At 41.3% G+C, this 15,454-nt stretch overlaps 1 protein-coding gene across 5 annotated transcripts in view; it reads left to right on the top strand.

The window, feature by feature from the left end:
- DIP2C (DIP2 acetate--CoA ligase C (putative)) overlaps positions 1 to 15,454 on the top strand; it is a 327,977-nt gene that overhangs the window by 171,344 nt on the left and 141,179 nt on the right. For 3 of the 5 annotated variants that reach the window (XM_086741901.1, XM_086741902.1, XM_086741899.1), the window contains exons 2-3: positions 7,245 to 7,316; positions 9,901 to 10,068. In XM_086741901.1, coding sequence (XP_086598027.1) covers positions 7,245 to 7,316; positions 9,901 to 10,068 — 240 coding nt within the window. The remainder of the gene's footprint in view (positions 1 to 7,244; positions 7,317 to 9,900; positions 10,069 to 15,454) is intronic. The other 2 variants (XM_086741904.1, XM_086741903.1) reach the window with 1 other exon arrangement.

The raw sequence follows: 15,454 nt of genomic DNA, 5'->3' as shown, positions 1-15,454 counted from the left end.
TGCTGCAGACTCTTTATGGAAATGTCTGGTTGGCTCCGAACTGTAAATTCTAAATAATGATAAGTGGAATTACTGCCTTAATTATCTTTCTTTAGGGAACATTTCTAACTTGAAATATAAAGCCTGCCTATTAAATGACATTTATCAGGAATGTTTCCTTAGGCGTACTTTTCAGAATTGTATTGTATTTTTATCTTGAGCAAGATCTGACTCTGCACGATTTGTGTTAGAGACGGGGAGAATAACTAGAACAGGCAAATGCCTCATAGGCAACGGGAAAGCGAGTGGAGAGATGAAAGATGAGCTTCCAGCAGCTGCAAAAAGGGTATACACTTCAAGGGTGCCCTATAAGCCTTATAAAGCAATAAAGGAAGGAAAACAACATTATGAAGGGTCCCAACAGCCATAAAATTCCAAAAATGGCAAGGATTGCTTTCATTATATGAAGTGTTCGTTAAAGCTTTAAGTAATGAAATAAACTCTCGACACTGAGAATGGAAACCTTCACTGTTCAACCAGTCTCTGCTTACTTTACAATAATCCAGGCCATAAAAGTAGTGCCGCACGAATGCTGCGTTCTGGGGGAGCTCCGGGATGCTCGAGGACCACACAGTTCTCCGGCTTCAAAGGAGCGGGGTCTCCAGCAGCAGGGCCGGCTCCTGGCCTGCCGCCACGCCGCTGGCAGCTGCCGCTGGTCCTGAGCCCCGCCGATCGGTAGAAAGTCTGAGTCAGAAAATCCCCAAGATTGTTTTCATTGGCTTCTATTAGGTGTTTCAGGGTTCTTTTGTGGGGAGGTTTTTTTTTTCTTCTTCTTTTGAAGCCCAGGCATCTTTCTGGTATTGGAAAAATGTGCTGAAGACTTTGGGACCAGAAAGTAAGTGGGGAAATTCATTAAGGGGTCTTCTGGGATTCAAGGTAGAGATACTTAAAAATGTCTTCTGTGTAAATGGTTTACTACTCACTTTTTTAAAATGTAGAATTTGAATTAAAACTAAGAACATAGCAGATAATACAACATATATTTGTCTATCAAAATAATGGGAATAAAGTATTTCTTTTGAACTGGAATACTTTTAAAATTCAAAAGACCTTGTATCTGTTGTTTTAGCAGTGCTAATCTAGTTTATCCTGTCTGTTAATAGCGTAATCTGTTTAAATATTTTTTCGTGAATTGGAAGCCACTTTAGAAAACATTATAAGCTGTAAAGTACACATGGAGCACTCTTCCTTATCTGTCATTGAAATTCAGCCATTTTCTGCTTTGCTTGCAACATACAGGAACAAAATGTATCCTTGAGGAAAAAAAAAATTCAGCTATATGTGGGTAAAATTATCATTAAAGCTTTAAGCTACAGCATCCTCCCCTTAAAAGCACTTGAGCAGCACTGTAATTTGTGATACTGTTTGTGGTGAAAGTGTAGGATCCCATTAATTTTTCTGCCCAGTGCCATAGTTTACCGTTTGTTGCTTTGTCATAGTTCTGAGTGGTTTCATAAGCTGCTGATGAGGTTAAACATCTTTTTTAAAAGACATTGGAAAAAAAACTGGCTCCTGATATATACTTCTGTGTTACGTGAGATTTATTTGTGCAGTTTTGATATCTTCGTACTTGCACTATCCAAAATGAAATCCTTTGTCTTTTGGCATATTTTTGGGAGACCAGACAGGGAGACTGTCTGCATCATGAGTGGGAGAAGTAAATGAGTCACAGTTCTCTTTATGAGGAGCTTTGTTTCATTCAAATCCCTCTTGCCAAGATGCTGACACTGTATTTGAGTCATCAGCAATAAACAAGTCGTACAGAAAATTGAATCTTTAGAGGGCAGAAAATCATGGGCAAAGGAAAGGCACTCACCGGCAAGCTCTCTGTTACTCCGTGTTTGAGAGGAGTTATTGATTGCATTATTTCCCATGGTGGATTTTTCCATAAGTGCCTTAAACTAATTCAAAGTCCCAGTCTGAAATTTCATTTTGAAACGTGCGTGTGTAGTGAAAACCAGCAGCATCAGTCAGGCCTCGAGATCACTCAACATGAAATTGGGTTTTCACCGCACTGAACGAGGTGATTGGAGTCCCTTGTTTTATCGTTAGCTTTTCACCTGTGCTGTGTCCTGAGAGACTAAGATCTATAAGAAGTACTGGCATCTTCCAGAACAAAGGAAAGATTTGGTGGAATTTATCTTGTGTTTGGTTTCATTTAGTTGCCCCCCCTCCCTGTATAATGCAATTATCTTTTGCTTGAATACATTTACTTCATATATCATGGTAGCAGTCCGTCAGGGCTGGACACGTCTGTGTTCAGGAAGTGATAACAGATCAGCTAATACATATTTCAGTCAAAAAGGAAACTTTTATGCGATACCCACTTTAAGCAGTTTACTTTCATGAAAGTAGCACAGCATATTATTTGTCTACAGTACCAGTATTTCTAACCACTGTCAGCTTTTAAAGTTGAAATGCTTTAAGGAAGGGTGGTGATGTGCAGATATTTTTCATATGGAAGTATTTTCACATTTAATAACCCTCCCACCAACAAGAGCTAAAATGTCAATATTTTGCATTAGTCAATATAAGGCTATAATGTGCCTTTTTATTATTTTCATTTTAAAATGTAATTCCATGATCAGTCTAGGACATGGCAGGTAAATGGATGGAGCTGACTCATGGAGGGGCCAGGAAAGCGGATAGGATAATGGGAACAACTTCAACGTTGATGGGCATTTCTTATTCCTCAAAATGTCTTGTACAGCATGGAGTATCCCAAGGGGCTCTCCATCACCTGGAGTTCCTTCCTCCCTTGTGATGAGTGTGTATGCCATGCTTACGTTGCTTTGACCCGCTTCCTCCGGCTTTGCCTCGTCGTCTTTGTAAAGAGGCAGAAATCCAATACCTTTGAAGGAAAGAGAAAAAATACAGTAAATTTTCAAAGAAAATTGAGAGTGTAATGCAACAGTAGGAGTTGTGCTGAGCACAGTCCAGTGAACTTACACTACAGCATGGCTTTGCTAAATATAGCTACAAAATACTTGTTGTCCGTGAGCACCGGTGTAGGAGAGCATTGCCATGTGCAACTCGGGACATTGCAGAAACAGGGGCACAAATCACAAATGAAGAGATGAGAGTAGGATTACGGAGTGCCAGAGGCCTGGTTCTGTACTCACTCAGCTGGGCAACCTTCTTACTTGGAGGAATGGATCGTCTCTCGTTTGTGCTCTCCGTTTCACTGCAAAAGTGACGTTTCCCTTCCTGTGCCTAAAAGACCCTGGAAGGTTAGAAATAAGTGAACTTGTTTTGTGGAAAGAGGGTCAATGTACTGCATGTGTGTTGTTCAGCAGTCCTTGACAGTCAATTTTAAATATGGATGGGGAAAAAGGGTAAAATTTGCTACCTTTTCACTGTTGGTTACTGTTTGTGAGTTCTGATCTATCAGGCTTGTGCTTTGCTCTCCACCACTGACCCTTGGACACAATACCCTCCAGGGTATATGTCTGTGGCCTTCCAATGGTGGAAACCTGTCAGTCACCAGTGGAGGTGAGGAGGAGAAGAGCAACATATCCAGAGGAAAAAAAAAGAAGTGAGAATGCTGATGGAAATAGGAGGCTGAAAACCTTGAGTGCACTGAAGTGTGTGCAGCCTGGGAGGAAGGGAGTGAGGAGGAGGAGGGCCTGCGGACCAGCTGTGAAGTGGTGGAGCAGAACAGAGTGCCTGGGAGCAGAGCCAGTGCCAGGGAATGGAGCGAGCGCCGAGGAAGGAAACAGGCAGGTGGAGCAGAGGGCCGCAGGGAGCTGCTGGGTGGAGGTGCTGCCTTCCAGCTGCGTAACGTTGTGTGATGGTGTCTTGTCCCAGGGAGCCCCCTCCCCAAAGCTCCTTGCAACCGTGTGTTCCTGTTCGTGCACGTCCTCAGTGGTGGAGTCTGTGCATCGTCCCTCTGTCCATGGCCTGGCCTTTTTCCATTGACCCACTGCCAGCTTCCTCTGCTCATACCAGCTTGCCTCGCAGAGCCGTCCTGTGCGGCGTTGCAACGTGGTGTGGAGGTGCTGCAGAAAAGTAGGCAAGGTGTCATGAGGAGAAAGCTAGAGAGTGATGCAACGAGGAGGTCTAAATTTGCAGGGACTTTGAAGAGTTTGTTTATGTAGTAAGTAGAAAAACTGACATGTACTGTCTGCTCAAAAGACAGGTTTTAGACCTCTTTTCCTTTGTCTTTGGAGGCGGACTGAGAGTCTGCTGGCTTTTCAAGAGAAGAAGGGTTAGTTAAAAAAGGAAAGGTAGCATTAATCCTGGATGCTCGTGACAAGGAAGTACAGCTCCTGTAATCCTGTCGATATTTTCCAAAAGCCAAGCCTACATCCAGTATTGTACTGTGTCGGAGCATGAGTTAGGTGGACCTGACTGAAAAGCGGTTTGTTCCTCATTTGGTACTTGTAAAATTATTGCAGTAATGTGCAAAGGAATAAAGGGCATAGACCAAAGGTCTTAGTACCGTGTTTAAAAAACTGAGTGATCAGCAACTTATGATAAGAGCAGAGTTTAAGCTCACTTAACTTTTGCTGAGCTGTGTTTAGTATATATTAGGAGCTTACACAATGAGTTCAACGAAGCTTTGAAATGCAATAGTTTTCCATATATATTGTAATAATATTTTAATGGTTAATCAGTTATTATTTATATTCAGAAGTTAGTCTACCTGAAAAAAATACAGGTTAATACAAATACAATTCATCCTGATAAATAAAGCATAGTACTTCCCCAGACTACATGATACAATTGGCATCCTTCCACCTCAGAATGGTAGTAGTGATACTACAGTGAAAATTTTAGTGATTTTATGTTTTACTTTTACATGTTTTTTAGATTTGGTTACCGGGGCAATGATGGACATGATTATAGAAATATTAGTGATAATTCTAAATGAATTTGCTGTTTGCTCCTGGAAATTGAAATATTTTCATATTAAATTATCTCAAAAAGTCATGTTATTGGTGATTTTTTGATGGAGCCAGTGGTCTGGGGAAGGAGTCGCCATTGTTAATTCCTTTGTGTGGTGAACTTCAGAAGAATGAGTCTGGATACTGATTTCAATGAAAACTTACTATTGACAAGAGATCACACTTGGTATTTATCTTTCCCACTTTGATGTCAAAGAAATTGCTTGTTCTCTGCATTTCTTTCCATTAAGGAAAATACAGGTTTAGAAACTAGTGGAAGAAACTTACATTGCAGGAATGGGTGCAAGTGGCATGAGCAATGTCTGGAATGCATAGCCTGAGATACGGATTTACATGTCTATGTACCACCGTGTGTGGGGAAGAGCAATCAATAGTTAAGCACCTGCTGTTAATAGTTTCGTATTTAAAATGACATTGCCAGCTTGCACATACTGCAGTGGAGCGTGGTTCTCTGTAGGATGTCTCTGGTCTCCTTTAAGAGCAATAGTATGATAAGGAAACCAAATTTTTACGTGAACTAAGATGTGCCTTGAATGCATAAAAATTCAGTATTGATGAGCACAGAACACTAGTGGTAATTTGTTTAGCAAAACTTTAAAAGACAAATGCATTCATATTTTATAATTTTCAAATAGAAATAAACACATTATTTCATTAAAACATTTTAATGAAGTGTTATCTATAGTTACTGTCTGGTTTGTGAGAAGCTGATTATTACAGTGGGAGGGAGCTTGTTTCACTGGTCCGAACACATCCCAGAAGTATCAAAATGAGAAGAAATGTGCTTGAAGAGTCAGATTAGAACTGTAAAAGCTTTGCCAAGTCTGGCACTTCTTCCCTGGGCAAATGCGGGACGGTTATCATTTGAAGTGCTTCGCTCTCACTTTCCTCCTGTAAAACCACAGATGTTTTAGCTGACTTCTTTTGTTGAGCGGTTTGAGATACAGTGGCAAGGAGGGCAGGTGTTATTTTAAGCACTGCTTTTTAACCAGGGGCAAGAGGTTGGCTCAGGACACTGGCAGAGAGGCTTGGAGAGTTTTGCCTCCTTATTGCTTATTGGAAGCATCCCCAAGAAAAGGTCTTTCATCGAGGAACAACATTTGGAGGTGTTTTCATGTAGTTCAGACCAACCCACAGGAAGCTCTGTCTGTACATTGGTGCTGATTTAGCATCCATTTACCAGGGTGGCTGGGATTGAAATGAGAATGCAATACGTTTGCAGATGGTCTCCTTAGGTGAAGGTTGAACATAGGGATGGAAGAACATGAACATGTGTTGCTATATCTAGCTGAACATTACTCCCAAAGCTCCACTTCTTTTTGTGGTTTCTGCCCGCCTAAGCCCTCAACCTTTTACAAACATACAAGTCCAGTGTTGCAACTGAGCTTTAACTGCATGATGAGTCTCACCATAGCAGATGTGCTGATTGAAAATGCAGGGAAAATGGGGATATTTCAAAAATCTTCTCATTGTAAACCCTGTCACTCTTTTTAGCATCTGAAATAGCTTGTGTTGAATGTAATACATACGTATATGTGCATACATCTATGCTCACACTTTTGGAAAGAAGCCATCACTTTCTTTTAGGAAACTTTTACAGAAAACTAATTTTTTATCCTTTCATTAGAAAAAAGTTACCTGAGAAAACTGCAGACATAGTGAAGGGCAACATTAATTGAATTTAAGAAATTCAGACATTTGTCTCCAGAACTTTTTTGAGATTTAATTGAAAAGTCAGACAAGGGGTCTGTATGCTACTGTTTTCTAGTGGATCTGTGATAGATTTGGTTTGATTTGGCTTTATCCTCTCAGTACCGCGTAGAAATCAGCTAGAACATTTATATTGCAGAAATGATGTAGGGGCAGTTTCAAGTCTTTTGTGCCTTACATGCTTGATTAGAAAAATCCCATTAATGACAGAAAATGCTAATCAGCGATGTGTTTTGCCAGCCACCACAGGCCCACGCGCTCTGTATAATCCATTGTTTACTAACCTAATGAAGGTCATTATAGCTTTTGAAAGCTTGTGTGACAGCATCTCAAAATGGTTTTAAACCTCTGTGCTGCTGGACTCTGGCGTTGAAATAAATCAAGGCTGGGTCTTTATTTGTCAGAATGACTCTGGCATAAATGAGTCTTTTCTGGGTGGAATGATCATACTGTGCTTTTCATTTGTTCATTATAATTGTCAAGACAGACAAACAGTGTGATGGTGGCAAAGCTGATGGTGCTGCCATTAAGCAGCTAGACGCTGTCTTTATCCACATCTTATTGATTTTCCTTTTCTTTTCTTGGCAGGTGACATCACACAGAAGGGATATGAAAAGAAGAGATCAAAATTAATTGGGGCCTACCTGCCACAGCCTCCCGGTACGTGTACCTGTGCTTGCGATATATGAAGATGTCAAGCGTACTGATAGTTGCCACAGTAAAAATCTGCATCTCAGGAGAAATTTATGTGGCAGAAACAAAGCTATTGTTATGCAGAAAAAGCTTATTCCATCCATTTTATGTATATTTATATATATATATATATATGTCCGCTTTGATGTGTGTGTACATTTTTTACATATGTTACTGTGGGTTTGGCAGTCATGTCTGGAAAATAAAATCAACCTAGGCTCGTTAGAGAGGCATTGTTTGTTGGAAATAAGGCAAAAATACAGAGGAAAATGTGATGTCCTAACCTGTTAAGTCTTCGTCCAAGTAAAGCTTTCTGAACAGAGGTACACACAAGAGTGGAAGAGAACCTTGTAACTTTGTACCTTCCTCCTTTCTGTTTTTTTTTCTGTACAAATTTCCCTTTTGAAGACACTAGAACCAGCAACATCTCTAGAGTTCAAATAACGTGTGGGCAACCAGTCCTTTATAGGTACCTGGTCTTAGTGTTTAGAGTTGAGTTGTGTGTAGTTGTCCAAAAGGTGTATAAATATCTTCAAACTACATTTAATAATGTGTTACTTCATTTAAATTATTTCCTATGTATATGTAAGAACTCTTCAGAGTTCTTTCACTCTTCTGAGGCACTGGATGATGCAGATGAGTATGTAGTTGTAGCTGTTGGTGTAGGCCTCCATTTTTTGTTGGCCTCAGAGGAGCATGCCCCACACACTTGTGACGTCTCATTCACCTTAGAGAGGCCCCACTTGGGCTCGGCTGTCCTCTGAGCCCTGCTCATGTTGCAGGCCTGGGAACTAGTTTCCTCCTTCTTTTACAAAATCCTACCTTTATGGTGAAGTTGATGGTTTTCTATTTAAACTGCTCATGTGTGGAGGCACTGCCTTGTTATCTCTTCTTCAGATATATATATATGAGCTAGCTCCATAGCAGAATGGGGTTTGTGCCTTTGGATTTCACTTGTTCTGCTCCACTGGTGGGAACTGCACAAAAGAGATCAGTTACAGACACCTCCATTTTCTGAAGTGATACAGCCTGATTTGAGGGTGTCTGTGACATTTCCTAACCACTGGGAGCCATTAGGCAATGAAATAAATCAAATCAACAGAATTACAATACCAGAGGTGCAGTTATTAAATTTCTGGGTATTTATTTGTCTGACCAGACTGTCAGACATACAATCGTCTTCACAGTATGTTCTCATGAGACCAACTTAGGTTTACTGAGTTGTGGAGAGACTGTTGCCTCACAGTAAGCCTCAACACAGCAGTGCAGTTGGTACCAGTATTTCTTTATACAGTTAGTTGTGGCCTTTCTGTCTTCACACAAGAAAATACAGCTCTTTCTCCAGAAAGCTCATAGTTTTCTGGTCAAGCTGTATCCACGGCTGAAACTGCTGGGAATTCATCATGCCTGTAATGATGAAAGAGGGAAGATGGAGAACCCTCTGAGGTTTATCTTTCAAGGTCTCTGTTGTGATTTTAAAGGTTTGAAGAGTAAGGGGAAGCAGAGGGATTTCTGTAAGCCAGTCCAATAGTGGAGTCCATTCAATAATTTGAAGAGGTCACGACTGAAGATGTAGCTGATTTAGGGCTGTTTTGAAGATGAGAAAAAATAGCGTGAATGTTCTCTGCTCTACCACTTCCCAGAAAATCCTGCACTGGGAGTCTGAGATATGGATGAGTGAAGGAAGATTATAATAAGATGAAGAGGAAAAGTATTGAAATATTGTCCACTATTTTCTTGTATGTACATCAAGTGCAATTGTTTAGCTGATGGCTAAATGAATTATTTTATTGTAGTGGAAGACACTGCTTCTACTGTGTTAAAGTATTTTCCTCCAGAAAGTGACATTATTTGTGCTTGGGTCTTTGCTGTCTTTGTACTTTTTGTTTGTTTTGTTGTGTTACCTTTTGGACTAAACTTGAAACAATACAATTTGATACTCTCCTTCTAAGACTTTACTCATCTGAGTGGCTTGAGATCCCTGCTCACTAGGATGGGGGAGATGAATCCTTTCCAAGAAGAAACAGGATAACAAAACAGATGCTGCCTTTTGTAAGCCTCTGTTAATATCTGAAAAATCACACACATGACCAATTAGTCATTTATTTCTTTATTGTAATCTGTTTTGAAGGGGAACTGCAAGAATTTATAAGCTTTGGTGGTCTTGGATCTTGCTACTAAAAGGGAACAGATGTTTTAAAGATATTTTAAAACTATGGAAAGGGACATGACTCTTTTGCTGGGATTGGAGGCATTGAGGAAGGGCAGGGATTTGTGTTCTGTGACTGCATTCAACAAACTAAAGGAAATCCAAAGGCAGTTCCCCTCTGTTGGGACATCCACTCCTCTTGCTGCACCTTTGCTAACATTACTAACGCCCATGTTGGCAGAGTGGAACATTGACCCGCGTTGGCTCCGTGAGTGTCCTGTGGTGTCTGTGCGTGCGTGTGCGTGTGTGCTCTACTGCATGGGGGCAGCCGCTCCATTCGTTGCTGTAACAAATGTAAAAAAACTAAACATGAATTAATTAGTTTTTTTCAACTTGTTACAGCAGCGAATGGAGCTGCCGCGGTACGGTGTAGACTGCAACACAGTGAAGGAGCTGCCAGAAGAATGCTCCGCACTGCCAACATTGGTGTCTGTGACATCCGGGAAGCGGCCGCTAGAGAGAGAGCAGCCAGCACGGCAGGAAACCGGCCTCTCTTTTATTTTCGTTTTGGTGAGCACAATGAATGTATCTTTTCCAGTCCATATCTGTCTGTAACTGTGCCTCATCTGGAAGCCTCTGGTAGACATCTACATCAATAAAATAGACTAGGAGCAGTGAAAAGGCAGGACAACCAAAGGACAACATCTGGAAGGCCGTTACTGACTTTTGTCAGTCTACGAGTGAAGTGATGGGAAAGGAGAAGGAGCATTTCTTCTTAGTAACATTTGAACATGTTAGCATCTCTCTAGCTTCCATACTGTGGATGCTTTGGAGGAGGTTTCATACAACAAGCTGGCAAAATACAGAAAGGCATATGTTTCTAATTCCCTTTTTGGCCCTGCCTTTTGACAGAGTTCTGGACAGGTCCAAGCCCACCAGAATCTGGAGGAAGCTGTAAAAGTCTAAGCACCCCTAATTCTATGCTATTTTGAAATAGAGATCTCTGCCTGAGCTCCACTCACATCCAAACCATTCAGAAGCAGATTGAATTCTAGGAAGAGGCATCAGGTTGGTAGAGCCGACTGGAGGAAGAACGTTTCGCAGGGCTACGTGAGTGAGGACAGGCAAGGGATGACCCCAGCCATGTCTGCACAGCTGTGCCTGTCAGTCCTGTTTTCTGGGGTGGCAGGCAGTCTGCTCCTACTCCCTGAGTTTGTAGCAAGGCTGCAGAGGATTCACACCCCTCAAGACACCAGATTTTCTCCTGCCGGCCACGGAGGAGAAATGCAGGACGTTGCACTCTTGCCTTTGTACTTGTCCATGCTCCCACAAGGCAGTGCAGGCATGGTGTAAGAGATGGCTAGAGAGAAGATTGAATTTGTAGTTCTATCAGGACAAGACATGCCTATAAGAAGATGATCCCTTTCAGAAACCCTTCCCCGCTCGTTTTCAAGCCAATTTGCTGTAATACTGTAGGGGAGATCCGTACTGGATTCTGACTCTGTTGTTTGTATTTCTCCTCTTACATGGAGATACTCTTAAGTCAGGTTCCCTCAATCTGACATGGTTAACTTCCTCTGCCCAAGATTTCTGTAAAATGAGAATGATTAAATTTAAATTGCAATTTCAAGTTTAACAGAATTAATGACATAAAATCACGTTAGTCCTAGTGTAAGCAGTAGAGGAGTTTGCTATATATGTATATAAAACATGCATACGTATATCGATATATACCAAAGGTCTTTTGGTTGTGCTCATTGGGATGCTGTCATTCTAGAAAGGTAGAGCTGTTACTTTTCAGGAATGGGATTAATCCTGATCTGAAAGGTGAAGCTGGGCACCCATGTGGTTGATACTCTATCAGGTGAGATATGAGTTCACCCTTGGGATCCCTATTTTTGACAGGACAATCCCAGAGAGTATATTGTCACATATGCTGTGCGACAAACGTGCGGTGAGTCTGACACACGGAGGACGTGCTGGATCTGCCGCATATCTGCAAGTTGACTGTGCAGTGCATGCACAGTAGGTCTGACACATCCAGATGCTGCACAGGCTGCACATATGCAAAGGACATTTGTACTGTTCCAGCCGGGCTGTCGAACATCCAGAAATCCGGAATGGATATGCTGCATTTGGCAGTGTTAATGAGAGCAGGAGTAGGGGAGCTCTCTTTTTCTTTCCCATTAAATTCCCACCTGCTTTAACTTAGGGAGACAAAATTACAGCTTTGTTTCCTCAAAATGTTTTCTCAGGATGTCATTTTGTAGCTGGAGATGTTCCCTGCACAGAGTAGTTTTTCTTTTCTTAGCATGCCTGTTGTGTCAAACATCTTAAAAAAATGGTGAATCTGGACCTTTATGTCTGCACGGATTTCCCAGTCTCTCTTGTGCTGTGACCTTTCTCTTGCTGCCTCTGTAGAGGAGCCCTGACAGCCAAGAGCTGAAAGAATAACCACTTATTACAAGCATTTATTTTGGAATATCTTTCTGAAGATTATCTTGATTAGATCAGTCAGTTCTGGGTAAGATAACATGTGGACAGCTGCGTGCATGCTATTAAGAGAAACCTTCCCTGGAAGAAAAATAACTAAATTACCTGCATCCCCCATAAGCTGTGTTTTTGCCCAATTTGCTTCCAGTCTTTTGCCAGGAAATTTGATTATTCATTCACAGAACAGAGACAATGTTGTTATCAATTAAGCTTTGCTTCTAACAACTTAGACATGGGTGGTTCATTCTCTCTTAATCAAGTGCTGTGTCTACACTAGATTACTTTCTGTAATTTCCCATCATTGGTACCACCGGCGTAGCTCTGTTTGTAGCCTAACCATGTAGACCAGTCACCAGTGCTTTATTTATTATGGCTAATAAACCTGTGAGACATGGTGTTTAAAAGGCACCTGCTGCTCCTTTCACAGGCCTAGAGACAGATCACTGCATCCTCCGCTGCTGGAGCCCCAACAGCACCGGCACAGGGAGATTTCAAGCTACGCAGTGCAGAGAAGATAATACATTAGCACAGAAGATCCCTTTACCTTATGAAGAAACAATTTTCTGTAGAACAGCAGGAACCAATTTTCATAGCCTCTGTTATTAATATGACACATGTATTTATATAGATCTGTAATGTGTGCATTCATTTGCATACTGTCCTGTCTGTATGCATGCATACATTTGCTTTCAGCTATTCTTGCTGCTAGCCCTTTGGACACTCAGAGTAAACCTGGCGATTACAATTTCATTTTCTCTACCCCAGACTTTATTTGGATTGCAACATTATTTGGATTGCAAAAATTGCAAGGAAATGTTTAAACAAAGCTTGATTCTGGAATTGAAATAAAACCCCAAACCCTCATGTATTCACTTCATTATATACTAGTGAGGAATATATTATATACTAGTGAGTATTCCTCTCACATCTGCCTTCCCAATTCTTAAAGATCTTATCGAGGAATAACCGTGATGGGGCTTTTCAAAGCATATATGCAGGTTGAGAACATGGATCTCATTGAAAGGCGTAGACATTGCACAGCACATTTCTGAAAACAATGTGACAGATGTTTCGCAGATGAGAATCTATGGCACATAGATGAATGCTTAGTAAGTCTTGTTTTTAAAGAAGAGTTTGGGATTGACTTGGTGGATGCTTTGCAGAGCTTAGTTTGGTTAAAAAGGGAGGTTCTGAAAGCATCTGAGAGCTACCCCTTGATGCCGTTACTTAAAGCATGGTGCTTTCTGCTTTGCTTTTGCCATGCTGAGTGAGAGCCCATTTATTGTTTTACAGGCTCTTTGTTTTATGAATGCACCTCTGTTTCCTGTCCTGCAGTAAGACCTCATAATATCAAACCTTTTTCAGCCACAGAGCAAAAGGTATCTTCCTTCAAAGACTTCACACCCTAGCAGTAAGACAAAAAGTGGATGTAAGGAAAGAAATGAATACATGATGTAATCAGTAGTGTGGGTAGTGGTTTCAGGACTCAGTGTGATGGTTTCTTGAGGGAGGTTATTTTCAGTACACATCAGAGTCGGGGTGTTCTTCAAAGAATTTGAAGAATGTCAATGAAATATCTGCTCATGTTCATGGAGAGCATCTGTGAAACATAAGAGCATAAGAGGAAACGTGAAGATGTTTTCCTAAAAATGTGACAAATGAATGAGAAAATATTGCTCAGTTAGAGGTGGGCAATGGTGGGTGGAAAGCAACGATGTCGTTGAGGGCCTTGAAACAAAGCTTGCCTGTGCTACAGCAGAGGAGGTGGAGCCAGTGGAGGCACGTGAAGAGCTGGGTGCCGCTGTCAAAATGAGAAACCACTAGAATTCACAATACTGACTGGATTTATCTGCAGCAAGTTTCTGAAAGATGAATGTTAAACTGCTAGCAGCCTAAGTTGACCAGCACATTGGCTGATGTATTTGCTGTGTGGATAGGTAACCTTTTTCTGCCTATTCTCCTAAAAGAATCTTGAAATGGTACAGTGAATCTGTGGGACTGTCTAGAGAAAACTGAAAATCAGACATTGCATGTGAATTGGAGCTGTAATGTGATGTCCACCATAATGAGGAGAAAAAAAGGAGCCCACGATAGCCATGCTAAGCTTGAACTGAAAGCTAAAGCTTGCAAGGAAATGCTGGAAGGCAAGATTGAGATTGTTATAAGGAAAGAAGATGATCAATTTGAAGTGTGTGCATTGTTTTAAATCAGAACAAAGTGCCAGAGTATGTGTGAAAGCTCACCTGTGAAGGAAAGATTCTTAATTAAACATATCTGATCAGGAATTACATGTTCTCCAGATTTATCTAGCAGAAAGTGGCTCCACTTTCCTGGATATCTTCGGTTGGGAGTATCACATTTTAAATCTCATTTGGCTTATGCAGTGAATTCATTACTTAGATGTACTTCTGACGGGAAGAGTGAAATGCCACGCTAAGTAACAAGTTCCATGGAGGTTCTGTGGCATTTAACCTGTTTACAAAATACACGCTGTGTTCATCACCTGGCTTTACTTTTAAAGCTCAGGAAATACTTTGAGTGGAAGGTAAATACTGTTTCTTAAAACTGCCCTGCAAACACTGTTTGCCTGCCTTCCTGCTAGCCCTGGAGTTGCTGGGTTTACCCTACAGCTCTCTCTCCTGGGGGGACACACTGAAAGTTCATTTTGGAACAGTAAATGTAGCCTGTGTCTCAACAATTCCTTCTTGTCAATTAGACATTTCAGCTTTTAAATATTTTTAGATTGAAAAATTTGATGCAGACATAGGAATAAGAGATACATCAATGCAACTTGTCAGCTGTCATTAAGGAAACACTTGTCCCCTCTTGGAGAGGGCCATGCAGCTAGTGCCACGTTGCCGGCACGTGGCACTACAGTTTAGCTAAAAAAGAAGTAATAAAGAAGGACAAAGAGGTTAAGGCAAAAAAAAAAAAAAAAAAAAGGAAGGAAGGAGGTGAAACCTGCTTCCAGCTGACAGTTTGGTGCCTTCCATGCTCTTCCTGGAAAACAAAACTGTCCAGCCTGCAGTGGTATTGTTTAAATAGCTTTACTGAGGCTGTTGCCTTTGTAGCTAAATACAGTCAAGGCAGGATCCAGCTTGCAGATTAGGATTTGTAGATTGATATATCTGCATTAAGTTGTCTGCCTATGAACCTGGTATTTAAGCTCCCATTCTTATGTGAAGAGATGTGGTTAATTCAGTTGATGAAACCCAGAGAGCTTTTCAGCTTATTCCAAAGCAGTTACCTCCACTGGCCACCTGCGTAGCTCCCCGGGCTCCACTGGGCTGGTGGAGTTGCCTGAAGATAGGTGTCTCATACTGTTCAGGATTTCCTGTAGTGGCAGAGGCACCTGCACAAAGTGAGCTCATATAAAAAAAGGACTTAAAGGGCACATCAGCAATTCTGGTGGAGCTGGGTATCATAGTCCACAACATGTGAAAAGACCTTGGACACCTCTGTT

Source organism: Chlamydotis macqueenii, chromosome 2 (genome assembly GCF_036417535.1).
Source record: "Chlamydotis macqueenii isolate bChlMac1 chromosome 2, bChlMac1.mat, whole genome shotgun sequence".
In the NCBI taxonomy this organism is placed as follows: Eukaryota; Metazoa; Chordata; class Aves; order Otidiformes; family Otididae; genus Chlamydotis; species Chlamydotis macqueenii.
This window is presented reverse-complemented; position numbering and strand designations above follow the sequence as displayed.